Consider the following 27,429-nt stretch of genomic DNA (forward strand, 5'->3'; position numbering starts at 1 on the left):
TTAGTCAAAGCTTTATACTTTGATCTGATCAGGTCAAGCACAAGAATATCATATTTCAAATTATCAAAACAACTTGTACTATAGAAGAAAAGGAATGCCCTTTTTTTCACAAATCGACTGTTTTGCCAAGAAGTTGCCATGGAGGCAGGAACAAGAACTATAAGCTTCCCATGTCTTCTGGTAATTAAAAAAGTCACAAGACTTGAAGATATTCCTATTGTTGAACAAGTTAATCCATAAGACCATATGAGGTAGGAATAGAAATAGCCCATTTCCTGCCAAATCTGACCAGCCATTCAATGAGATCATGGCAAATCTCTCCAACAGGTACAACCAACTCAGCCTCTCTTCATAAGAAATACCTTACAACAACCTAGTAAATCTTCTCTTGCCTATTTCCAGTGCCAGTACATCTTTCTTTAGATAAGAGGACCGGAATTGATCAGTCTTCTAGGTGTAGTGTGATGTGCATGTATGGTTTTAGCAAGACGTCCCAACTTTTATACTCTATTCCTTTTGATATGAAAGCTAACATTCCATCTGCCTTCCCTATTAGCCACTGAACTTGAATGTTAGTTTTGTAATACTTGCACAAGGACCCCCAAATCCATCTGTAATGCTGTTTTCTTCAGACTTCCTCTGTTTCAGAACTTTTTAGTTCCTCAATTCTTACTGCCAAAGTGTGTAACCTCACATTTTCCCATATTATTTCTATCTGCCAAGTTTTCATCCACTCATTTAATTTGCCTGCATCCCACTTTTAATTCTGTGTCATCCTTACCTCTTGCCTTCCCACTCAACTTTGTCATCTGCCAATTTATAGCATCTGCAGTTTTTTTTAATCTCTAATCCAAGGTAGACAGGCAACATCATGAGGTGGAAAAGTCAACATTTTGGATGTAACCCTTCCCCAGTACTGGGGATGGGTAGTAAGGAAGCTGCAGACAGAAGGGGATGTGGGGGAGAGTTTTGGGTAGGGAGATGCAGAGAGTGGTGAGGTAGAGATAGGTGAATACAGGTGGAGATTACAACCTGGTTGGTCGATGGGAGGAATGAATCCTGTTGGTAGCTGAAAGGAAGGGTTGGTCAAAGGAATGGAAGGGATGGTGAGTGGCTGGAAAGGGAGTCAGAAGATGGGAAGGAAGGTTATTGTTATTCAATGTTGAGTCCTCTGGGCTGTAGGCTGCTCAAGCAGACATTGAGGTGTTGTTCCTCCAATTTTCGATATGACCATCCTCTGTCTCATCCATTGCCACAGCGAATCAGACCACAAATTAGAGGAACAACACCTCATCTTACACCTGGACAGCATATAGCCCAGAGGACTCACATTGAGTTTTCCAGTTTCAAATAACCTCCCTTTGCATCTCTGACCCTTTCCAGTCCCTCCCCCTCTCTTCCATTTCTTTGATTGACCCTTCCTTCCAGCTACCAACCGGATTCATTCCTCCCATCAACAAACCAGGTCATACCTTCAACCTATGTTCACCTATTCCTACCTAATCACTCCACCCCTCTCCCCACCCAAAACCCTCTCCCAATCGCCCACTCCCCGCCTCCCTTTATCTGCAGCTCCCTTTTTTAAACCTACCATCAGTCCTGAAGAAGGGTTTCACCCAAAACATGACTTCTCCACTTTCTAATGCTGCCTGGTTTGCTGTGTTCTTCCAGCCTCCTGTACATCTGCAAACTTGGCAGCTGTACATTCACTTTCTTCCTCCAGGTCATTAATATGTGTTTTAAATAATTGTAGCCCCATGATTGATAATTGTGGCTCCTCCACTGGTTACAGGTTGCCATCTGAAAATATTCCCTTTTCCTGAACATACTGTTTTCTGTTATTTAGCGAATCCTCTATCCATACCCCCAACTTCATAATCTCTTTTTCTTAGCAAACAATTGCATGTGCTGTGCCTTTTTACTGAATGCTTTTTTAAAAATCCAAATGTATTGCATCTACTGGTAACCCTTTATCTATCCTGCTTGTTACATCTTCAAAGAATTCTACTAAATTTAGCAGGCATAATTTACCCTTACCAGACATGTCCTGTACGTAAAAAGCAGGACAAATCTAACCCGGTCAATTACAGCCCCATCAGTCTATTCCATTATCAGTAAAGTGAAGGAAGGTGTCATCAACTGTACTACGAAGCAATACCTGCTCAGCAATAACCTGCACAGTGATGCCCAGTGAGCATTCTGCCATGGTCTCTCAGCTCCTGACCTCATTACAGCCTTGGTTCAAACATGGACAAAGAGCTGAATTCCAGACGTGAGGTGAGAGTGACAGCCCTTGACATCAAGGCTGTAGTCAACGGAGTGTGATGTCAAGGAGCCCTAGCTAAACTGGAGTCCATGAGTATCAAGTGAGAAACTCTCCAGTGGTTGGAATCGTACCTGACACGTAGGGAAATGGTCATGGTTGTAATGGCCAGGCATCTCAGCTGCAGGACATCACTGCAGAAGTTCCTCGGGGTAGTGTCATAGAGTTATAGAGATGTACAGCATGGAAACAGACCCTTCGGTCCAACCTGTCCATTCCGACCAGATATCCCAACCCAATCTAGTCCCACCTGCCAGCACCCGGTCCATATCCCTCCAAACCCTTCCTATTCATATACCCATCCAAATGCCTCTTAAATGTTGCAATTGTACCAGCCTCCACCACATCCTCTGGCAGCTCATTCCATACACATACCACCCTCTGTGTGAAACAGTTGCCCCTTAGGTCTCTTTTAAATCTTTCCCCTCTCCCACCAAACCTATGCCCTCTAGTTCTGGACTCCCCAACCCCAGGGAAAAGACTTTGTCTATTTACCCTATCCATGCCCCTCATAATTTTGTAAACCTCTATGTAAGGTCACCCCTCAGCCTCCAACGCTCCAGGGAAAACAGCCCCAGCTTGTTCAGCCTCTCCCTGTAGCTCAAATCCTCCAATCCTGGCAACATCCTTATAAATCTTTTCTGAACCCTTTCAAGTTTCACAACATCTTTCCAATAGGAAGGAGACCAGAATTGCACGCAATATTCCAACAGTGGCCTAACCAATGTCCTGTACAGCCGCAACATGACCTCCCAACTCCTGTACTCAATACTCTGATCAATAAAGGAAAGCATACCAAATGCCGCCTTCATTATCCTATCTACCTGCGACTCCACTTTCAAGGAGCTATGAACCTACACTCCCTCGGACCTTACCATTAAGTGTATAAGCCCTGCTAAGATTTGCTTTCCCAAAATGCAGCACCTCACATTTTTCTGAATTAAATGCCATCTGCCACTTTTCAGCCCATTGGCCCATCTGGTCCAGATCTTGTTGTAATCTGAGGTAACCCTCTTCGCTGTCCACTACACTTTCAATTTTGGTGTCATCTGCAAACTTACCTCTTAGCTGACTGTACCTCTTATGCGCGCATCCAAATCATTTATGTAAATGACAAAAAGTAGAGGACTCAGCACTGATCCTTGTGGCACTCCACTGGTCACAGGCCTCCAGTCTGAAAAACAACCCTCCACAACCACCCCCTGTCTTCTACCTTTGAGCCAGTTCTGTATCCAAATGGCTAGTTCTCCCTGTATTCCCTGAGATCTAACCTTGCTAATCCATCTCCCAAGGGAAACTTGTCGAACGCCTTACTGAGGTCCATATAGGTCACATCTACTGCTCTGCCCTCATCAATCCTCTTTGTTACTTCTTCAAAAAACTCAATCAAGTTTGTGAGACATGATATCCCACACACAAAGCCATGTTGACTATCCCTAATCAGTCCTTGCCTTTCCAAATACATGTATATCCTGTCCCTCAGGATTCCCTCCAACAACTTGACCACCACTCTATAGTTCCCTGGCTTGTCTTTACCGCCCTTCTTAAACAGTGGCACCACGTTTGCCAACCTCCAGTCTTCTAGCACCTCACGTGTGACTATCGATGATACAAATATCTCAGCAAGAGGCCCGGCAATCACTTCTCTAGCTTCCCACAGTGATCTCTGGTACACCTGATCAGGTCCTGGGGATTTATCCACCTTTAACCGTTTCAAGACATCCAGCACTTCCTCTTCTGTAATCTGGACATTTTGCAAGATATCACCATCTATTTCCCTACAGTCTATATCTTCCATGTCCTTTTCCACAGTCAATACTGATGCACAATATTCATTTAGTATCTCCCCCATTTTCTGTGGCTCTGCACAAAGGCCACCTTGCTGATCTTTGAGGGGCCCTATTCTCTCCCTAGTTACACTTTTGTCCTTAATATATTTGTAAAAACCCTTTGTGTTCTCCTTAATTCTATTTGCCAAAGCTATCTCATGTGCCCGTTTTGCCCTCCTGATTTCCCTCTTAAGTATACTCCTACTACCTTTTATACTCTTCTAAGGATTCACTCGATCTATCCTGTCTATACCTGACATATGCTTCCTTTTTCTGAACCAAACCCTCCATTTCTTTAGTCATCCAGCATTCCCTATACCTACCAGCCTTCCCTTTCACCCTGACAGGAATATACTTTCTCTGGATTCTTGTTATCTCATTTTTGAAGGCTTCCCATTTTCCAGTCGTCCCTTTACCTGCGAACATCTGCCTCCAATCAGCTTTCAAAAGTTCTGGCCTAATACCGTCAAAATTGGCCTATCTCCAATTTTGAACTTCAACTTTTAGATCTGGTCTATCCTTTTCCATCACTATTTTAAATCTAATAGAATTATGGTCACTGGCCCCAAAGTGCTCCCCTACTGACACCTCAGTCACCTGCCCTGCCTTATTTCCCAAGAGTAGGTCAGGTTTTGCACCTTCTCTCGTAGGTACATCCAGATACTGAATCAGAAAATTGTCTTGTACACACTTAAGAAATTCCTCTCCATCTAAACCTTTAACACTATGGCAGTTCCAGTCGATGGTTGGAGAGTTAAAATCCCCTATCATAACTACCCTATTATTCTTACAGATAGCTGAGATCTCCTTACAAGTTTGTTTCTCAATTTCCCTCTGACTATTGGAGGGGGGGGGTCTATAATACAATCCCAATAAGGTGATCATCCCTTTTTTATTTCTCAGTTCCACACAAATAACTTCCCTGGATGTATTTCCGGGAATACCCTCCCTCAGCACAGCTGTAATGCTATCCCTTATCAAAATTGCCATTCCCCCTCCTCTCATCTCCCTTTCTATCCTTCCTGTAGCATGTCCTAGGCCCAACCTTATCCATACAGTACAGCACAATACAGGCCCTCCTGCCCTTAATGTTGCACCAACCTGTGAAACCTTCTAAAGCCCACCTAACCTATACTATTCCATTATCATCCATATGTTTATCCAACCATCTTTAGCTGCATTATCAATGACTTTCCCTCCACCATAAGATCAGAAATGGGATGGAGCTATCATCGGCAAACATGTTCAGCACCATTCACAGTTCCTCAGATACTGAAGCAGTCCATGTTCAAATGCAACAAGATCTGGACAATATCCATGCTTGGGCTGACAAGTGATAAGTAACATTTGTGCCACACAAATGCGAGGCTATGACCATCAACAGTAAGAGATAATCTAACCACCGCCCCTTGACACTCAGTGATGTTACCATCACTGAATCCCTCTGTATCAACATGCTTTGGGTATCATTGACCAGAAACTCAACTGGACTGATGACATAAACAGTGTTTACAAGGGCAGGTCAGAGCCTAGGAATATTGCGGTAAATAACTCACCTCCTGACTTCCAAAGGTCTGTCCACCATCTACAAGGCACAAGTCAGGACTGTTATGGAATACTCCCACTTGCCTAGATGAGCCCGAACAACACTCTGGAAGCTTGACACCATTGAGGACAAAGTCTTCCTCTTCCACTTGACAAGTACTGCAAGCATCCACTCCCTCCACAACTAATATTAAGTCGCAGCAGTGTACTATCTACAAGATGACTCCCAAAATTCACCAAATACCCTCAAACAGCACCTTCCAAACACATGACCATTTCCATCCTGAAAGGCAAAGGCAGCAGATTTATGGGAACACCAACTTCAAGTTCCCTTCCAAGCCACTCACCCATCTGATTTGGTAACATATTGCCGTTCCTTCACTGTCACCGTGTCAAAATCCTGGAATCCCTTTCCTATTGGTATTGTGGGTCAACTCACAGCAGGTGCACTGCAGCTATTCAAGAAGGCTGGTCACCACCACCACCACCTTCTCTCGGGCATCTAGGTACAGACAATAAATGCTGACCATCTAGTGATATCCACAAAATGACTAAATATATTTAAAAACGTCCTGCTGACTCTGCTTGATCATATTGTGCATTTCTAAATGGTCTACTACTATATCCTTTATAATAGACATAGCATTTTCCCAATAACAGACATTTAAGGCCTATATTTCTTGAGGCTTTTTTTGGTCTCTTTCCCTCATTGAATAAGTGTGTTACATTGTTAGTTTTCCTGTCATTAGGACTTTTCCAGAATCCACGGACTCTTGAAAGATTACTCTGTAGTTACTTCATTTTATTATCCTCGGATGCAACCTAGCAAATCCAGGAAATTGTGCATTTACTGCCATTAGTTTCACTGGTACATTTTCTCTATTGATAGTTACTGTATTTATTTCCTCCCCACTGCTTGCCACTTGTTTTGGCATTTTTAATGCTATTAATGTCCTTACCGTGAAGTATTTCTTCTTCCTCCATTGTTATTTTCTCAGTCTCATCTCTAAGGGGCCTATGTTCATTTTAGCTTTTCTCTTCCTCTTTCATATTCAAAGAAGCTTTTACAGTCTGATTTTTATATTATTGCTAGTTCATACATTTTTCTTTTGGCCATCTTTTGTTAGTTTTTAAAACTTTACAAATCCTTTGGCATACCATTAATTTTGGTACATTGTCTTTTTTTTCTTTCAATAAGATACTGTCCTTGCCTTTCTTGGGTAAGCATGGTTAATTTATCCCCTTCCTAGAAACCTTCACTGTGATATTTCTTTGCTGTGAGTCATGAACTATTTTCTTAAATATCTACCATTGTTCATCAGACCTATTTTCTGCTAAACCCTTTTCCTAGTCCACTTTAGCCAACTCTGCCTTCATTCATTTCTAATTTATCCTTATTAAAGTTCAACACATTTGTTTCTGACCCAAGTTTCTCTGGCTGTCTGTCTTTTTCTGTCTGTCTGTCTTTCTCTGTCTGTCTTTCTCTGTCTGAATCTAAATTGGTTATGAATATTACAGTCACTGTTACCTAGGGTATTTTTTCTTCTGAAATCATTTATTAAATTTGCTTCATTATATATTGCCAGATTGAAAATAACCTCATCCCTGATTGTGTTGTTCACGAAAACTATCCTGAATTCCGGGTATACTATTAAATCTTCCTTTAAGCTACCTTTGCTAATTTTCTCAATCTACATGAAGATTGAAGTCACCCAAGATCAATGTACTGTCTTTTGTTACATGGCCTCATTATCTTCTGATTTATATTCAGTCCCACTGAATAGCTACTGTTAGAGGGCCTATGGACTACTTCATCTGTGTATACTTCTCCTTGTAATTTATTGCCTTCGCTGAAATGGATTCTACATCTTTGATCCAAGATTATTTCCTACGATTATAACTATTCAATCCATTACTAATCAAGGTTCTACCCTACCCACTACCCTTTCCTTTTTGCTTGTCCTTTTGAAAAGTGACATATCCCTGAATATTTAGTTCCCAGTCTGATCCCCTTGTAACCATGTCTCTGGAATGACTATAAGATAATGTCTATTCATCTCTTTCTTTATACCATTGTGGAAAAGGCTTTAAATTACTTATTTCAGATGTGGGGTGGAGTTCTGGTGAGGGGAAATGTAGACTTACAAAGCAAAAGGATTCGGCAGCATTGGAGGGCAACCTTTTAGGTAATGGTAGCCAGAGGGAATCAGGAAGCGACAAAAACAAGCCAATAATACAAGTTTGCCAACTAATCTGCACTCCTTTTCACCCACAGTAAAAATTATGATTATTTTGCAATTTTACATTCTTGCATCTGTCAAAGTACAAGTTGAAACACTTTGGCAACATGCCTAACTTTTCAGCACAATACAATCTCTTTGCTTTTGTTACCTATTGTTTTACAATGCTTCCTTTTTCAGTACACTTTTTCATTTTGTTTATGTTAAGGGGACTGTATAAATCCAAATTATCATTGTTAGTGTGTACATCAAATAAGTACACTGCCACATATGAGACTGACCTGTTTGTTTACATGGAGAAAGTGAGGACTGCAGATGCTGGAGATCAGAGCTTAAAAATGTGTTGCTGGAAGAACACAGCAGGTCAGGCAGCATCAAAGGAACAGGAGAATCGATGTTTTGGGCATAAGCCCTTCTTCAGGATTTTTAAGCTCTGTTCGTTTACATGGTGATTACACTGAGCCACCTTGATACATATACCCCAATATGTAAATATAAGCCTATGCCTCACAATATATTATAAATACTCCAGGTATGTGACACAATATATATTCTTTGACACACACCTACATATGCCATAATATCATAACACACACAAATCTTTTCCATTTATCCTTTGACAGTTACACATCAAACATATCTTACCACCAATACGTGAACATAAACCATGACAGATCCAGGGTCATGGTAGAAGCTCCTGTAACTATACACACAGTGGCATTTCGTTCTTTGGCACAACACTAGTTCGAAATTCATCACTCCATTCTGACTGTATTGCAGTTATTTGCTAAGACTTGTTCTGTGTATATTATTGGGACAGTACCTTCACTCACCCTCTCCTCATAAGTTATTCTTTTTTCTGCTAAAGTACAAAATGGAAAAAGTTGAACTGCAGAGTCGAACTCTGAACCTGTCCGTGTGGCACAGTGATCACTTTGGCCGCAATCTCTTCCTGGGAGAGGTGGAGATCCAATTGGAATCATGGGATTGGAGCAATATCAAACCGACATCCTACATCCTGCAGCCACGTGTAAGATATTGTAACTATCCTGCACATACTCACTAAATGAATACTGTACCGTTACATATTTATGCAGCAATTTTTACATTTAAAGGATTGGAAAACAGCCATTGATTGCAATAAAAGCGGTTCCTTCAAAAAGAGCAGGAATGAAGTATAATATTCTGGCAGTGACTGATGCTGAGACCATATGTTGAATAACAATAAATGTTTATATTCCATGGTGACATATTACACAGTTGATTAAAGTGTACAAAGTGAATGGAATTAATTGAAAATATGGAAAAATAACTTGATACTTGATTTATACTCATTTATGACTTGTCATATTCTTCAGTTATATTAGTAAAGTTAGCTCACTATTTCAAAATGACCTCTGATTTTCCTGTAATGGTGAACGACCCTCCATCTTGATTACCCGTACCCAATTTCCTGTGTTTCTACTCTGAATATGTCACACTGGGTAGAGTGGAGAATGGGGAATGAGGAAGACAATGACATTCCAATGTACTTGCTGCTTCATTGTTCAATCTCTCAGTATGAATTCACAAAATTACATAATATTGAAAGAAAATGTTCACAGGTAAAGGAAGGGCCGGAAAATGGGAAGCCTTCAGAAATAAGATAACGAGAATCCAGAGAAAGTATATTCCTGTCAGGGTGAAAGGGAAGGCTGGTAGGTATAGGGAATGCTGGATGACTAAAGAAATTGAGGGTTTGGTTAAGAAAAAGAAGGAAGCTTTTGTCAGGTATAGACAGGATAGATCAAGTGAATCCTTAGAGTATAAAGACATTAGGAGTATACTTAAGAGAGAAATCAGGAGGGAAAAAAAGGGACATGAGATAGCTTTGGCAAATAGGGTTAAGGAGAATGCAAAGGGTTTATAAAAATACATTAAGGACAAAAAGGTAACTAGCGAGAGAATAGGGTCCCTCAAAGATCAGTAAGGCAGCCTTTGTGAAGCCGCAGAAGATTCATATGTTCGGACAAGGAGACATTCCACTTGCAAGCATTCCACATATCTACCTATTTTGATCAATGTGCTTTTCCTCTCTCTGTCCTCCAGACAGCCTTCCTCCACACCATCAACATTCCCTGTTCAACTGCTCTAACCCCCGCCCCCCACGCAATAATGACAGAGATCCCCCCCCATCCTCACCTACCACCCCACCTGTCTCCGCATCCAATGCATCATCCTTAAACACTTCTGCTAACTCCAACTAGACCCAAACACCAAGAACATCTTCCTCTCCCCACCCCTTTCTGCCTTCCGCAAGGACCATTCCCTTTGACCGCCCTGGGTTTGTCCACTGCTCCCCTCTGCCACCAACTCCCCCCCCCCCCCCCCCCCCCCCCCCCCCCCACAAAATTTCCCAGATACCTTCCCCTGCAACTGGAAAAGATGCAAAACCTGCCAGGACACCACCACCCCTCACCTCCATCCAGGGCTACAAATAGTCCTTCCAGGTGAGACAGAGGCTCACCTGCCTCTCTTCCAACTGTGTTTACTGCATCAGGTGCTCCAGATGTGGTATTCTCTATATTGGGGAGACCGAACGTAAATTTAGGGAACTGCTCACCGAGCATTGCATCCGGGCCTGCGAGGCTGACCAGACCTTCCAGTTGTCCCAGTCACCACCCGTTTTAATTCCCCCAAATTGGAGGAATAGCACCTCATCTTCTGCTTGGGAAGGCTTCAGCCTGGAGGACTCAACCTCACTCCCCATCCCTTCCACTGCTCCCTGTCAGCGACTGGATTCATTCCTCCCATTGACAAACCAGGTTATACCCTCTACCTGTCTTCACCTATCCCCACTTCATCACACTATCCCTGCCACCCCCTTTATCTGCAGCTCCCCAGTCCTGGAGAAGGGGGACACCCAAAACGTCAACTTCTTACCCCCTGATGCTACCTGGCTTGCTGTGTTCTTCTAGCTTCTTGCCTGTCTATTCTACTGTTCTATCATGGCTGATATGTTTCTCAACCCCATTCTCTTGCTTTTTCCCCTTAAACCTTGATCCCATTAAAAATCAAGAACCTATCTATTTCTGTATGAAAGACACGCAATGAAATTTCAAAACCTCAACTCAGTATATGACTGTATTCTACAAGGTTAGTTGTCACCTGACTCTTTCATGCCAAATTGGTGTGAATTGTGCTTCAAATCATAATAGCACAAAACAAATTCCTCATCATAACATTTTTGAACAGGATAATACCTCGACTCTCAAATGTTGGTCTGTTATGTATAACTGGGGTTGACTTTTACATGAAATGTAGAAAAATCCAGAACTTTTGGTCAAAAACAGGGGTCAACTTTTACACAAGATCAACTTTTAATTGAGACTATCCAGTAATTTCCCACCTTTTGCCTCCCTCCCTCCCTTCTTAAATAGGAGTGTTACCTTAGCTACTTTCCAGTATTTTGGGATCCTCCCTGATTCCATGGAGTCCTGAAGAAGCATGACCAATGCCTCCACAATCTCCTCAACTATCTCCTTCAGAACCCTGGAATCTAGTCCATTCTGTCTGTGTGATTGATCAACCTTCAGACTTTTCAACTTCCCCAGCACCTTCTCCTTAGTGACGGTCATTACATTTCATTAACACTGTCCCCTGACTCTCTTGAAGTTCTAGATGCTACCTTTGCCTTCCTACGTGAAGACTGATACAAATTATCTATTCATTTTAACCAGCATTTGTTCTCTTTTACTACTTCTCAACCCTCCTTTTCAGTGGTCTAACTTATTTCTCTCTCACCTTTTTTATATATCTAAAAAGCTCTTGCAATCTTCTTTTAATACAACTAGCTAGCTTACCATCATAGTTTATCTTCTCCCCTCGTGTTGCTGTTTTAGTTGACCTCTGCTGGTTTTTAAAGGCTTCCCAATTCTCTGACTTCCCACTAATCTTCACCACATTGTATGCTTTCATTTTTTTTATGCTGTCCGTGTCTTCTCTTGTCTTCCATAGTTACCTCGTCCTCCCCTTAGAATCTTTTACTCTTACTTGGGATGAATTTCTGCTGTGCCTCCCAAATTACCCATAGAAACTCCTGCCATTGCAAATGAATGGTTCAGTTCAGCCGATTCATGAGGTCCCAGGGTGTCATTTCATTCACTCCACATGATATCAAAGGATGACTGAAGACATTGAACACTGCAAAGACTTTGAGCCTGAATAACATCCCACCAACATCGGAAGACATGTTCAAAATGAATTGTGCCCTTAGACTAGCTGTTCCAATATTGCTACAGTGCCCGCAAGTGACTTCTTGTCTTTCTAATTTCTCCTCTCTACACAAACTGTTTTTATGTCTTGGTTTCCTGAACAAAGACTATCCCCCTCCATAATACTATCATATACTCTCAATAATACTGCAAATACTATAATTAATTATTAGAGACATACCTCCACCTTTTCCTACTTTTCTAATTTCTCTATATCCTGTGCCCTTCAGGATTTCGATCCCAATCCATGTCATCCTGCAGCCATATCTCTGTAATGGCTATTGGACTATACATTTTCATTTATTTTGCGATTTCTGATCATTTGTTTTATTTCAAATGTTATGTGCATTTGATATAAAGCCTTTAGTTTTATCTTTTTACTCTTACTGTAAATTCAAGTTTTATAGGTTGTTTGGCTTTGACTCTGTTCAGTAAGCATAGTGATCACTTTGGCCACAGGGGCTGCCTTTCAGACCCAAGGATTTTTTTTGGGCTGTGGATCTTCTCTCTCCAAAGACTGTCAGGTCTTTTGCAGAAAGACTTTCTCTGTGAAACTGGTGGCTTTCCAATGTATCAGCAGGGCACTCCACCATCAGAAAATTGTCAAATTCCCCTAAAGTGGCCTGCAAGTTATGTATTTTGGCTGCCTGCCTCGGTGATGCATGCAACCTAGATGCCTTGCAACTCTCCTCCCGGTCGAAATTTTCCCAGTGGTGAGTACAGTGTAGCTTCAGTCTATTTTCTTGCCCCTTCTTTTCTGCAATTTGAGAGCTGGTAAGGTACAACCCTTCATATTTAAATATCCTATTCATTTTTCTGGTAAGATTTACAAACTGTGCAGCATCTGTGGCTAGTGAAACAGAGGTAAGTAAGCCCAATTTGAATTCTGCATAAGTGGACGGGTTTTGATTTAGTTAAGTTGGAACCATGTACAATTAGGCCAAAGACTTTTTGTTTGATTCCTGTGGTTTTACATTCCAATCCATTCATTGTTCGTGTGAATAAATTGTTGACAGACAACCTACAGTTAGATTTTTAAAAAATAAGTAAATGAGTAGGAATTGTTCTGATTTTTCTTTCCACAGATTTTTGTAGAAAGTTTTTTGCTTCATCAAATTTCCCATTACCCTTCTACTGACCACAAATTTGCAATGACCTGGTAAGGAATCAAACAGGTGACAGCTCAGCTTAGCTTAGCTCATGAAATAACCAACAGCGAAACCCTATTGAGTTCTTGGCTCCTACCACATCATGGCTACTGGCCCCTCTCAAACTGCAAATCCATCCACCCATTGCAGATCTCAAGATACCAACTCTGATTACTGTCTGAGGCTGAACTACATCAACCTTTTCCATAGTGCATGTGAGGAATAAGTACCAAAGGATATGGAAGTAAAGTATGGAATTTCCTCTTGTGCAGATTGCAGCTCCAACAAATATGATCCACAGCAGAGGTCAACTGTCCTTATCATTGAAATTCCTTCCAGCGGGTGCACACGGTACGTTAAACCATGATGTCAGTAACAATTACAGTTACAAGTTGAAGTTAAAATCAGAACAAAAGAAATGGGATCAGAAATAGGCCAAAATACTACTTGGATATTCTTTTGCATTAAATAATATCATGGTTGATCTTCTACCTTAACTTCATTACTAATCTGCAGCCCCAGATCCCAGATTTCCTCAGTATCCAAAAATATGTTAATCTCAGTCTTGACCATGTTCATTGACAAGCACAAACCTTTGGGAGAATTCCAAAGGATCAGAAATGACTAAGTGAAGATATTTTTTCTACACCTTGGTCCTAAATGGCCATTTCATATCTTGAATCAGCGTCTACCCATTCCTCTCACCCCAATTCTTGATTCTCAACGAAGGAGAAACAGCTTTCCAATAACTAGCTTGTCAACCCCTCCAGAATTTTATAAATTTCAGTGAGAGTACTTTTTATTCTTCTAAACTTCAGGAAACATATTCTATTCAACCTATTCTTTTAAGGATTATCCATTTGTTCTGTTCTCATCAAAACCTTACATCAACACAACACAGACAGTCACCTGAAGCCATAATTGAACCGGGGTCCCGGTCTAATCGCTAAGCCATCGTACTGCTTTCCTAATTCCTTACTATACCAGCATGTTAATTTTCTATGCTTCCTGGATAAGGAAACCCAGATCCCTTCTGGATATCATTATTTTACTAATTTCTGTTCAAATTAAAAAAAAATCTGCTTTTGTATTATTCCTATTGAAGTTGCTGATATCAATGCTGGGAAGACCAGATCACCTTCTTTGGTCCCCATGATGAACTTATTTCCCTGGATGCTGAATATATCCTTCCCCATGGCAACTGTTTGAAGCTTAACCAGGCTGTTCACAATTTGGTATCTTTAATGCCAAGATGAGCTGCTGACTACATGGTTAAAGTAATGGCAAGAGTGGGCCATTTAACCTCTCAAGCCTGCACAAGCATTCAATATGATTATGGCTGATCATTCAACTCCATTTCCTGTTTCCATTTTGTCCCTGTATCTTTTGTCCCTTTAGCCCTAAGAACTATATCTAACCTCTTGAAAATACATTTTGGACTCAACTGCTTTCTGAAGCATGGAGTTCCACAGGATCATCACTTCCTCTGTGTGAAGAAATTTCTCTTCATTTCAGTCCGAAATGGCCTACCCGTATTCTTAGACTGTGACCCCTTGTTCTAGATTCCCTCGTCATTGAGAAGATCCTGCTGTATTTACCCTGTCTAATCCTGTTTAAAATTTTATTGGTTTCTAAGATCCACCCCCATTTCATTCTTCTAAACTCCAGTGAATATAGACTTAACCAATCAAGTCTGTCTTCACATGTCAGGCCTGCCATCCCAGGAATCAGTCTGGTTAACTTTGACACATTTCCCTCCATAGCCAGAACATCCTTCCACAGTAAGGAGACCAAATATGCACACAGTACTCCAGGTGTGTGGTCTTACCAAGGCCCTATTCAGTCCATCACAATTCCATTTGTTTCCTTCTTAAACTTTATGTCCTCAAGATTTGAATATTCCAATGCCTCATTCTATCCTCTATAAACATGAGCTCATCTAAAACTATTGCCACTTCCGTAATTCATTCAACTTTTATTCATCCATCACTTCTGATGCACATTGACTTCTGTCTTAATCTTAAAACTCGTCCATTCTTTCAAATTCCTCTATTTCCTCTCTCCACCTTTTCTCAAGCCCTACAACTCAGCAATATCGGTCTTGAGCATCCCTGATTTTTAATCATGCCACCTTTATCAGTTATGCCTTCAACTACCAAGTTTTGAAAGTCCTCCCTAAATCTCTCTGCCCCTTACCTTCTTTAAGTTGCTCCTTGGATATTTTACTATATCAAAGTAATTTGTATAAACCTAAGTGATTCTTGTAATTCAGGTTGTGTTACTATTCTTTGCATGAACTGGGGACAAGAAGGATTGAAATTGTCACTCAGAATATTTGGTGAAGAGAGAGGAGTTGTTGGGAGTGGGATAGGAGTAAAATTTTATCTGATGCTGTAATATCCTGTTTTAGGTCAGGGAATGCCTCCCACGGCAGAGTTGCACATCTGGCTCAAGGAAGCTCGGAATCTCCTCCCAATCGAATCGAAGGGCATCAACTCTTTTGTCAAATGGTACGGTAGTCTTTCATTTCGTGGAGTTTATTCTTCTTTTGTGTTGCTGGAAAATCTGGAATTTATTGCCCAATCATAATTCTTTTCTTGAACTCCTGCAGTCCAAATAGTGTAGGCCGACCCACTCTGGTGTTGGAAAGGAATTCCAAAGTTTTGACTCAGCAACAGTCAAATGTCAGGATGGTGTGAGCCTCCGAGGGAATTTACAGGTGGTAGTTTTCCTATGTTGTGCTATCTTCTTCCACTTGGTAAAGATTGTAAGTTTCGCTGTTATCGAATCATTGGTGAAGATGATATGCATTGCTACCACTATGTGTCAGTGGTGATGGAACCCATGGAAGTGAAATTTTAGGTTGATAGATGTGTCAATCAAGTGAGCTGCTTTGTCCTGGATGATATTGAGCTTCTTGAGTTTTTTTTTAAACTACCCCATGTAGGCAAGTGGAAAGCTTTCCATCACACTCCTGACTTGTGCCTTGAGGATGGTGTACAGGCTTTGGGGAGTCAGAGGGTGAGCTTTCCACCTCAGGATTACTAGCCTCTAGCTTGTTCCTGCTGCCAAGCTTGGTCAATGGTACCACAATGATGTTGATAATAGGGGATTCAATAAAATAGGCATAATTTCACATTGGAATTACCAATGATTTATGGATCTAGTAGCTATCTTGATAAAGCAATAGAGAAAATTGAAGAAAGGACTTAAATTCTGGTGCATCTGTTCTTGGCTGAGCTTAATTCAAACCTTTGTATGCCCTTTGAATTCTGCTTTCATTGATATCCCAACCTGAGTAATTAACAGGCTGTGGGAATCTGTTCCCTGAGATTACAACTCACCCACTGTCCAATGGCATTGGGCTTCCTCTGAATCCTGACAAATATTCTGCTACAGTTCCCAGAAGTACAGATACATGCATGCAGCAGATGTTGATACTCTATAAACATGTGGCACTCCAAAATACATTACGTCTGAGTTGGAACCCTGAAATGCAGTGCAATTCTGCTGCTGTGGCAACATGCATTGTGATTGAATTAATGTGAAATATGCAACGTGCCAAGACACTCTGAGCACTACTAATAATCATTTTTGAAAGCTGTGTGACTGACTCCTGTGCCATTATTTTGTTATCAGTTATATTCTCCCAGATGTCAGCAAGTCCAGCAGACAAAAGACCAGAGTGATAAAGAACAATTTGAATCCTGTTTATAACCACACAATGGTATATGATGGCTTTCAAACAGACGACATGAAGGAGACGTGTGCTGAGATCACTGTCTGGGACCATGATACATTTTCCAACCAGCTCCTGGGAGGATTGAGACTAAGTCTAGGAACAGGTAACAGAGACAGTTCTCTTTGTCAAGCGTAATGAAAATTAAAACTACCTTTGGTATGTTTGGGAAGAACCTCTTACCCTGTTTTACAGGCTGAATTAATAATGTGCAATGTTGTTTCCTCAGTCTCCAACTATTTTTACCTCAAAATTGTACTTAGAATTCCACATAGATCACAAGACTCCAACTTATGTTCAAGAGTGGTCTTGAATTTGAAATAAGTGAATGTTCTATTTAAAGTGGTGTCAGCCATAGTGTTACATAAGCAGAGCAGTGAGCAACATGACAGCCACTTGTCCTAATATTTTCATAGAGGAAAGTTTTATGGATTTTTTCAAAAAAGAGAACAGAGCAAGATACAAAGAATGTTACAGATTAATTTCCAGAGCACTTTTTTAAAATTGAGGTGTTTAAAGTGTTGGATGAGCTGCTGATTAAATAAATTGATTTTTCCATGTGTTGTCAAGCTTCTTGAAGTTATACCAGTTTAGACAAGGGGAGAGTATTGTATTACATTCTTGATTTGTGCCTTGTAGATGGTGGAGAAGATTCAGTGAGTCAGGAGATGAACCATTTACCACAGGATATGCTATCGTTGGACTGCAGTAGCTACCACGACAAGTAGAAATTACTTCTAATCAATCTGTTTTTTACATGTTATGACGCACCTTCTGAGGCTGGTAGGAAATGAACTTGGCCTTCTGGTCCAGAGGCAGGCAAACTACCATTGCGTCACAAGACTCTCAGTTGTCCCACCCCACAATCCCCAGGATTCTGGTGATTGTGCAAGGAACAATTGCAGTCCAAAACAATGACAAAGTGCTGGTGAAACTCAGCAAGTATAGCAGCATCTGCAGCAAGAGAAACAAAGTTAATGCTATAAGTCTAGTCCTTCAGAACCGAAAGCAGCTGGGAAAGGGTGGTATTTATATTGATAAAGGGCTAGGGTAGGGTAGGGGAAGGAGTAAATAGAATACAGAGATGGTGACAAGTGGGAGAGTAAAGGGAAATAAAGCAGGGGCAAATAAAGATATTGCTGATGCTAAACTGATGAGGTTGAGATAAATGCTGGTTAGGGTACTAACAGGAAGTGTGAATGGTTAATATGTGCAATACGTTCAAAGCAGGATCTTAAGGGTGTGAGGGTGGGTAATGACATGGAGCAGGGTGTTCACAATCTGAAGTTGTTAAATTCAATGTTGGATTTTGAAAGCTATAAGGTTCCTAGGCAGAAGATGAGGTATTGTTCCTCCCAGCTTGCATTGAGCTTTGCTGCACTGTAGTGGGCCTGAGTTCGAAACGTGGCATGGGAATGCTGTGATATGTTGAAATTGCACACAACTGGAAGCTCAGCATCATTTTTACAGAGAGAGTTTAGATGTTCGGCAAAGGAGTCACCTGGACTGTGTTTTGTCTCCCCAGTGTGGTGGAGACCACATTGAGCAGCAGAACAGTAGATCAGATTGATTGAATGAAGTGCAAGTAAATCGTTGCTTCATCTGGAAGGTGTGTCTGAGACCTTGGACAGTAAGGAGGGAGAAGGTAAACAGGCAAGTGTTACACCTTATGTGATTGTATGGTAAAGTGCCGTGAGAGTATGAGGAGTGGACTAGGGTTCCCCACAAGGAATGGTACTTTTGGAATGTTGACATGGGAGGGAAGGGGAAATACATGTCTGGTAGTAGCATCTCATTAGAGATGGCAGTAATGATGGCTTATCATCCTTTGGATGCAGAGGCTGGGATAGAAAGAAAGGACTCTTATCATTTTTATGAGGGGAAAGGGAAGGAGTGAGGGGAGATGTACAGAAATTGGGTGGGACACAACTGAGGCCCTTGATAACCACAATGTGGGAAATTCTCAGTTGAGCAAGAATTAGACATTTGAGGATCTCCTGCAGAAGTTGGCATCAAGAAAACAGATGTGACAGAGACTGAGAACTGGAAGAATGGAATGGAGTCTTATAGAAAGCAGAGTGTCAGTATGTATAGACAAGATAACTGTGGGAGTCACTGGATTTGTAACAGCTATCAATGACCATGCCATCCATGGAAATAGAAATAATTCAATTGAATTTCTGTGGCACAAACTCATGTGCTTGATGATAAGTGTGGAGGGGATAAATGTTCTATAAGTAACTGACTCTCCTGACCCTTTATGACTTCCAGTCATTTTCTGGCACTGAGTGATTTTGTGGGAATGATTATGTTTGTGGTGATTGTAACAAGGCCAGCCAGGTGGACACATAGAATATGGAGTTCTTTGACTGGAACGGTTCTTCTGGTCCAATCAGGGAGCCCTGTCTGACAGATAAGAACAGGAGTGTCAGAAACGGGAGTGTCCGGGTTTTGTTTTAAAAAAAAGCAGAAGTGTCAGGGGTTCTGCTCACTCTGAGAGCTGGCTCTGATGGGGCTGGATCAACATTCAGGACTCTGCACCTGTAAATAAAGGGTGACTTGGTAACTGGATACCTGTTGAGTTATTTCAGGAGACATCTTAGACTGAGCTTTATTGTAAAGAAAAGAGAGGGAAAAAAAAGTGTCAGACATCCTATTCACTCTGAAAACTGGCTCTGAAGGAGCTGGATCAGTGGTCAAGGACTCTCCATGTGTAAATAGCAGGTAATTTGAAGACAGGATACTGGCCATTGTGGAGTCATTTCAATATTCACACTCACTGCCCTGAACACCACTCGTGCTGATTTGGTTTTGCTCAAAATCCACTATCTTTCCACGTAGAGGTGACCTTCCTCTTGTGGCAGTGCTGGAATGCCGAAAATCTTAAAATAGGGCAGGAAGGACCATGTGTCAAACCAATAGATCTCACGACAATTTCAACAACAATAAATCAATCAATGCAGTAATACCTGCCACTTTAAATGCTGCAGCAGGAACCACTCACCACCAACAATGACTGCAATTCGAATGTCAAAAGCTATAAATAAACTTAACTCCAAACGTGTTGCTGAAGTCAGAGCCTTTAGTACTCTATGAATTTTCCTGCCTCGGAATTGCACTGCACTGAAAAATCACTGCTCTTAACACCAGCACTGTCAGTCTGTTCTATAGGTTCCGCAGCACATTACAGATCTTTACATATAGGTCCTGACCTATGAATACCTACATATGTCAAAAGCCATTCATTGTATGTAAGATGTTTGACACGATTCTTAAATAAGACCGTAAAATAACAATGTACCTCTCCATTTTCCACATTAAAGATACCTACAGATTATTTATTTTTCAAATGCTGACGAGCAGGGAACATTACTGATTTTGTGTAATATTTTTCATATTGGTTCCACTTAACATTCAGTCTGTAGTTAATGTAGAGTCCCGTTGTTCACCGATGATCTCTGCCCTATTATAGGTCTCAGCTATGGCCAACCTGCCGACTGGATGGATGCAAATGAGGAAGAGATTTCTGCATGGCAAAGAATGCTTGCTGCACCTGGACAATGGATGGAGTCCATATTATCACTCAGACCGAACATGAATTCTATGGCATTGTCACATTCTGAAAAATGATTTGTCTGTATGAACTTGCCTGTCCCTTGATGATACTCTGCATAGGTCACAGGGTCTAAGGTACAGAATCAAATTTATTTAGACAAATTTAGGAAGTGGATTAAAGAGCATTGGAATTTTGAGCTTAAGAATTTGACCCAGACTATTGGGGTCTGTGACAAATACTGGAGTTTCAAGATTAAATTCAAAATGGTAGCAATGTTAGCTGTATCCATCAGATAACCTGCTGGTATCTCTATATTATTGGATTTTTCTGAAGGGGCTTGGATGAGTCAGAGCATAATGGTAGAGCTGAGATTAGAGAACAGGGCCCTGCAGGCTTTGCCAATCTTGCTTCCATCAAACATGTAATAAACATATAACATAGAAAATAGGTGTAGAAGTATGCCTTCAGCCCATCAAGACTGTTTTGCTATTCAATATGATTATGTCTGATCCTCTATCTCAACATCTTACTCTTGCTTTCTCCCCATACCACTTTGTGCCTAGAAATCTAACTCTTTCTTTGATATATTCAGTGATTTGGCCTCAATAGCCTTATAGAGAATTCCAAAGGGCATCTGAGTGGAGAAATTTCTCTTCAAGTCAATCCTAAATGATCTACTCTGTATCCTGATACAATGATACCCTTGATCTGTACTTCCATCGGGGAAAACATCATCTCTGCATCCAGTATGTCTGGACATGTTACGACTTTTACATTTCAGGGAGATCCCCTCTCATTCTTTTAAGCTTGAGTAAATGTAACAAAGAACTGTACAGCATAGGAACTGATCTTTTGGGCCACCAAGACTGCATCATCAAAATGTGTTTCCAAATTGAAAACCTTTTATCTCTTATGATCTCTGTGTATCCCTCTATTCCCTGCTATTCCTAAATCTGTCCAGGTGCCTCTTAAATAATGCAAATGTGTGGCCTCTGCTATCTCCTCTGGCACTGCATTTCCAGCACCTACCACCCTCTGTGTAAAAAAAAAACTCACATCTCTTTTAAACTTACCCCCTTTTACCTTAAATCTGTCATAGAATCATAGTATGTCTACAGTATGGAAGCAGACCATTTGGCCCATAGAGTCAACAATGACCCTCCGAAGAGCATCTCTTCCAGTCCTTGCCCGTCCCCCACCCTATCCCTGTAACCTTGCATTTTCCATGGCTAATCCACCAAGCCTGTACACCCCTGGACACTATGGACATAGCCAATCCACCTGTGTTCTAGTAACTGACATTTCTACACTGAGAAAAAGACTCTGATTATTCATTTATCAGTGCCTCTCATAATTTTGTAATTTTCTATCAGGTTGCCCCTCATCCTTCAACATTCAAGTGAAAACAAATCAAGTTTGTCCAGTTTTTCCTCATCGGTAATACCCTTCAACCCATGCAACATCTTTGTAAACTATTTCTGTACCCTCTCCAAAGCCACTGGATCCTTCTGGTAGTGTGGTACCAGAGCTGTACACAATAATATAAATGTGGCCAAACTAATGTCAATATAGTTGCAACATGACTTGCCAGTTTTTATACTCTCTGCCCTGACCAATGAAGGCAAGCATAATATACGTCTTCTGGACCACTTTATCCACTTGTGTTGTCATTTCTAGAGAACTCTGGACCTGTTCACCTGGATCTCTCTACGTGTTGATGCAACTGAAGTTTGTGCCATTTACTGTATAATTTTATCCTGCCTTAGATCTGCCAGAATGCATCACTTTGAACTTTTCCAGATTAAACTCATCTGCCAATTTTCCGCCCAAGTCTCCAGCCTATCTATATGCTGCTGTATCTTCTGGCAATCTACCTTGCTATCTCCCCAATCTTTGTGTTATCCTCAAACTTACAGGTTTAATCAGGCCACCGGCATTCTCCTCCAAATCATTTATATTGTAAACGAGAGGGGTCTTAGCATTAATTGTTGAGGAACACCACTGGTCACAGATCTCCAGTCTGAAAAACACACCTCCACCACTACTTTCTATCTTCTGTGATGAAGCCACTTCTGTATCCATCTTACCAGCTCATTGCAGATCCCATGTGACTTCATCTTGTGTATCAGCTTGCCATGAGGGACCTTGTCAAAGGCCTTCATGAAGTCCATATTGACAACATCTGCTGTCCTGCTCTCCTCCATTATTTGTCACTTGCTCAAAAACTCAAGTTGTGAGACATGACCTTCCCTTCACAAAGCCAAGCTACCCATCACTAAGTATATTTTATAAATGTGAGTAAATCCTATACCTAAGAATCTTCTCCAATAATTTTCCTTTCAGTAAGGAGAATACTCAACACAATCTCTTAAAAACAATCCTGCCATGGTTAGCACTGCTGCCTTACTGCGCCAGGGAACCAGGTTCAATTCTGGCCTTGGGTGACTGCCTGTGTGGAGTTTGCACATTCTTCCCATGTCTGTGTGAGTTTCCTCTGCATGCTGTGGTTTTGTCCCACAGGTCAAAGATGTGCAGGTTAGGTGGATTAGCCATGCTAAATTTCCCATAGTGTCTAGGGATGTGCAGGCGAGGTGGTTTAGCCATGGTAGATGCAGGATTACAGGGATAGGGTGGCGGGGGAGGTGTAAGGATCTGGGTGGGACACTCTTAAGAGGGCCACTGTGAACTCAATGGACAGAATGGTCTGCTTCTTCATGATAGGGATTCTATCATTCCATGAAAACTGAATACAATACTCTAGGTGTGGCCTCACCGAGGCCCTGTACAGCTACAGCAAGACATTGTTGCTCCTGTACTCAAAAACATTTGCAAAGAAAGCCAATATTCCATTTGATTTCCTAACTGCTTGCTGAACTTGCAGGTTTGCTTTCATTGATGAGTGTACCAGGACCCTTTGCTAAACAGCATTTTCCTAATTATCACCATTTCAATAATTCACAATCAACAATTATTATCACTATGATCAAAATAGTGACAATAATGCCATTCTGCTTTTCTTCCAAAGACGATAATTTCACATTTATCCATGACATATAGCATCTACCATGTATTTGCCCAATAATTTGTCTAAGTTATCCTGCAGTCTTTTTACCACCACCTCATCACTCACAATGGTATCTAGCTTTGTCATCAGCAAATGTGAAGATATTACATTTGATTCCCACATCCAAATTACTCATATATTGCGAATAGCAAGGGCCCAAGCACTGCCTGCATTACCCTGTTAGTCAGCACCTTCCACTTTGAAAAAGACCCATTTATTCCTGCTCTGTTTTTAATCTTGTTTGCGAACCAGTTTTTAATTCATGCCAGTATAATATCCCCAATCCTATATGTTTTAGTTTTGCATATTAACTTCTTTCGTGGGTCTTTGGACAAGCTTTCACATTTTTAAACTTTTGATATGAGGCAGAATTATTCTCTTTCTCACTATTTCCTCCTCAGCACTCCCCAAAGGAAGCATGCTGGTAATTATTCCTTTCGTTTTGATTGGTATATGAGCAGTGATCTGTCCTGCATTTATTAATCAATTATCTTCACACTTAAAATGTTTAAAAAAGAGAGAATCTTTTTTCCAGAGAATATAATCATTTCTATGAAGCCCTTTTGTTTCCTGAATGCATCCAATTAAGACAGGGAAACCCACAGTTTCAAACGAGCGCAATGTGTGAAATTGGTTGATTCTAAGGAGATCTTGGAAGTGATTTAATTAAAATTGGTGTCCATAGGACAAACACAACCTCAAAGCTTCTCCTAGGTTAACATCACCTTTGACCTCTTATTTATAATATATGCTTTCAAACTATCCAAGAAATCTACATCCTTCCAATTCTGTCATTCAAGTATACCTGGCAGCCCTATCTTCAATCTTTCTGGTCCTAAACTCTAAAATTCCAGCACTGAATCTTTTCTTCTAAGTTGCTACGAAATAGCTCTTTGACTGGGATCTTATGCGAAGTATCTCTTCCTTTGGCTCAATGTTAATTTATGTCTGATTGAACCTAATGTGAAGCATCTTGGACATTTCACTACATTAACAACTGAATACAAATGGGAGTTGTTATATTGTACATACTCCTATCACACAACTGCAAAACACATTTCTGTGCCTTGTTGTTTTTGTTTGAGATGTTTGAGATTTTGTAGAACCACAGACCTTCTCCAAGTGGCTTACTTGTATTTTTATGGGATTTTATAAGATGGAATGGACTTCATTTCCATTATTTCTCTGAAGAAAATAGGAAGCTTTCAAGTTCTCACTTCAGCCCCGTGTCCAACCCAATGGCCAGTGACCCCATTTTCAGGCTAGAGAGACTTGGAAACCTACTCTCCCTTCCTCAAAATCTCCCACACACCACAATTTCTTTATCCCTAGCAAATGCATAAAGATGGATAAATCCCCAGGACCTGATCAGGGGTAGGGAAGCTAGGGAGGTGATTGTTGGGCCCCTTGCTGAGATATTTTATTATCGATAGCCACAGGTGAGGTGCCAGAAGACTGAAGGTTGACTAACGTGGTGCCACTATTTAAGAAAGGTGGTAAGTACAAGCCAGGGAACTATAGACCAGTGAGCTTGACATCAGTGGTGGGCAAGTTGTTGGAGGGAATCGTGAGGGACAGGATTTACATATATTTGAAAAGGCAAAGACTGGTTAGGGTTAGTCAACATGGTTTTGTGCATGGGAAATCATGTTTCACGATCTTGATTGAGTTTTTTTGAAGAAGTAACAAAAAGGATTGAAGAGGGCAGAGTGATAGATGTGATCTATTTGGACTTCAGGAAGGCGTTCGATGAGATTCCCCATGGGAGACTGGTTAGCAGTGTTAGATCTCAGGGAATACAGGGAGAACTACCCATTTGGATACAGAACTGGCTTAAAGGTAGAAGACAGAGGGTGGTGATGGAGGGTTGTTTTTCAGACTGGAGGCCTGTGATCAATGGAGTGCCACAAGGATCGGTGCTGGTCCACTACGTTTCACCATTTATATAAATGATTTGGATGTGAGCATAGGATGTATAGTTAGTAAGTTTGCAGATTACACCAAAATTGGAAGTGTAGTGAACAGCGAAGAAGGTTACTTAAGATTACAACAGGATCTTGATCAGATGGGCCAATGGACTGAGGAGTGGCAGATGGAGTTTAATTTAGATAAATGTGAGGTGTTGCATTATGGGAAAGCAAATCTTAGCAGGAATTATACATTTAATGGTAAGGTCCTAGGGAGTGTTGGTGAACAGGAGAGACTTGAAGTGCATTTTCATAGCTCCTTGAAAGTGGAGTTGCAAGTAGAGAGGATAGTGAAGAAAGCGTTAGGTATGCTTTCCTTTATTGGTCAGAGTATTGAGTACAGGAGTTGGGAAGTCATGTTGCGGCTGTACAGGCCATTGGTTAGGCCACTGTTGGAGTATTGTGTACACTTCTGGTCTCCTTCCTATTGGAAAGATGTTGTGAAACTTGAAAGGATTCAGAAAAGATTTAAAAGGATGTTGCCAGGGTTGAAGGATTTGAGCTATAAGGAGAGGGTGAATAGGCTGGGGCTGTTTTCCCTGGAGTGCTGGAGGCTGAGGGGTGACCTTATAGATGTTTATAAAATCATGAGGGGCACGGATAGGGTAAATAGACAAAGTCTTTTCCCTGGGGTCGGGGAGTCCTGAACTAGAGGACATAGATTTTGGGTGAGAGGGGAAAGATATAAAAGGAACCTAAGGGGCAACATTTTCACAGAGGGTGGTGAGTGTATGGAATGAACTGCCAGAGGAAGTGGTAAAGGCTAGTACAGTTGCAACATGTGAAAGGCATCTGGATGGGTATATGACTAGGAAGGATTTGGAGGGATATGGGCCAGGTGCTGGCAAGTGGGACTAGCTTGGGTTTGGATATCTGGGGGTCGGCATAGATGAGTTGGACCAAAGGATCTGTTTCCGTGCTGTACATCTCTATGACTCTATTTATCTCAATACTTAATAATTTTAGTATTTGTTAAAACACTTTAACTTTCTGGTTTGGTATTTTATACAAGTATTTTTGAATGAAATAAAGGAAATACTGAGTGAAGTTACTTGTGTCTCGTATAAAAATTTTTCCTTCTATTCATCAGCAATTTTATGGTAAGTCCAACTATCATGTGGGCTTTTGGCTCAAGGTCAATTCAATTGAAACATTCAATTAGGCACCTTTTACTGTCAGTTATCATAATGTATCAGTGAAGCTGTAGAGGCCACGTACAGCTAATAGTTGCACAATGATTTTAATTCATTCTTGGTTATATTGAACCTTATGCATATTTCATTGATTGAAAGTATCACAGTTAAAGGTTTATTGACTGAATGTTGAAATAGACAAATATGCTGCTCCCCATTGACACCAGTCTTTGCCCAGGGTAAGTAGACAATAGACAATAGGTGCAGGAGTAGGCCATTCTGCCCTTCGAGCCTGCACCACCATTCAATATGATCATGGCTGATCATCCTTAATCAGTATCCTGTTCCTGCCTTATCTCCATAACCCTTGATTCCACTGTCCTTGGGAGCTCAATCCAACTCTTTCTTAAACGAGTTCAGAGACTGGGCCTCCACTGCCCTCTGGGGCAGAGCATTCCACACAGCCACCACTCTCTGCGTGAAGAAGTTTCTCCTCATCTCTGTCCTAAATGGTCTACCCCGTATTTTTAAGCTGTGTCCTCTGGTTCGGCACCCACCCATCAGCGGAAACATGTTTCCTGCCTCCAAAGTGTCCAATCCTTTAATAATCTTATATGTCTCAATCAGATCCC

General features: G+C 41.1%; 1 protein-coding gene across 4 annotated transcripts in view; it reads left to right on the forward strand.

The window, feature by feature from the left end:
• The window catches only part of LOC140453474 (synaptotagmin-like protein 1), a 153,532-nt gene extending 126,833 nt beyond the window's left edge, over window positions 1-26,699 (forward strand). For all 4 annotated transcript variants that reach the window (XM_072548179.1, XM_072548182.1, XM_072548181.1 and 1 more), the window contains 5 exons: window positions 8,806-8,967; window positions 13,611-13,689; window positions 15,749-15,848; window positions 16,978-17,183; window positions 20,550-26,699. In XM_072548179.1, the coding sequence (XP_072404280.1) occupies window positions 8,806-8,967; window positions 13,611-13,689; window positions 15,749-15,848; window positions 16,978-17,183; window positions 20,550-20,707 (705 nt within the window). In that variant the 3' untranslated portion in view covers window positions 20,708-26,699. The remainder of the gene's footprint in view (window positions 1-8,805; window positions 8,968-13,610; window positions 13,690-15,748; window positions 15,849-16,977; window positions 17,184-20,549) is intronic.
• Window positions 26,700-27,429: the final 730 nt, after the last annotated feature.

This window comes from Chiloscyllium punctatum, chromosome 27 (assembly GCF_047496795.1).
Source record: "Chiloscyllium punctatum isolate Juve2018m chromosome 27, sChiPun1.3, whole genome shotgun sequence".
Lineage (NCBI taxonomy): Eukaryota > Metazoa > Chordata > Chondrichthyes > Orectolobiformes > Hemiscylliidae > Chiloscyllium > Chiloscyllium punctatum.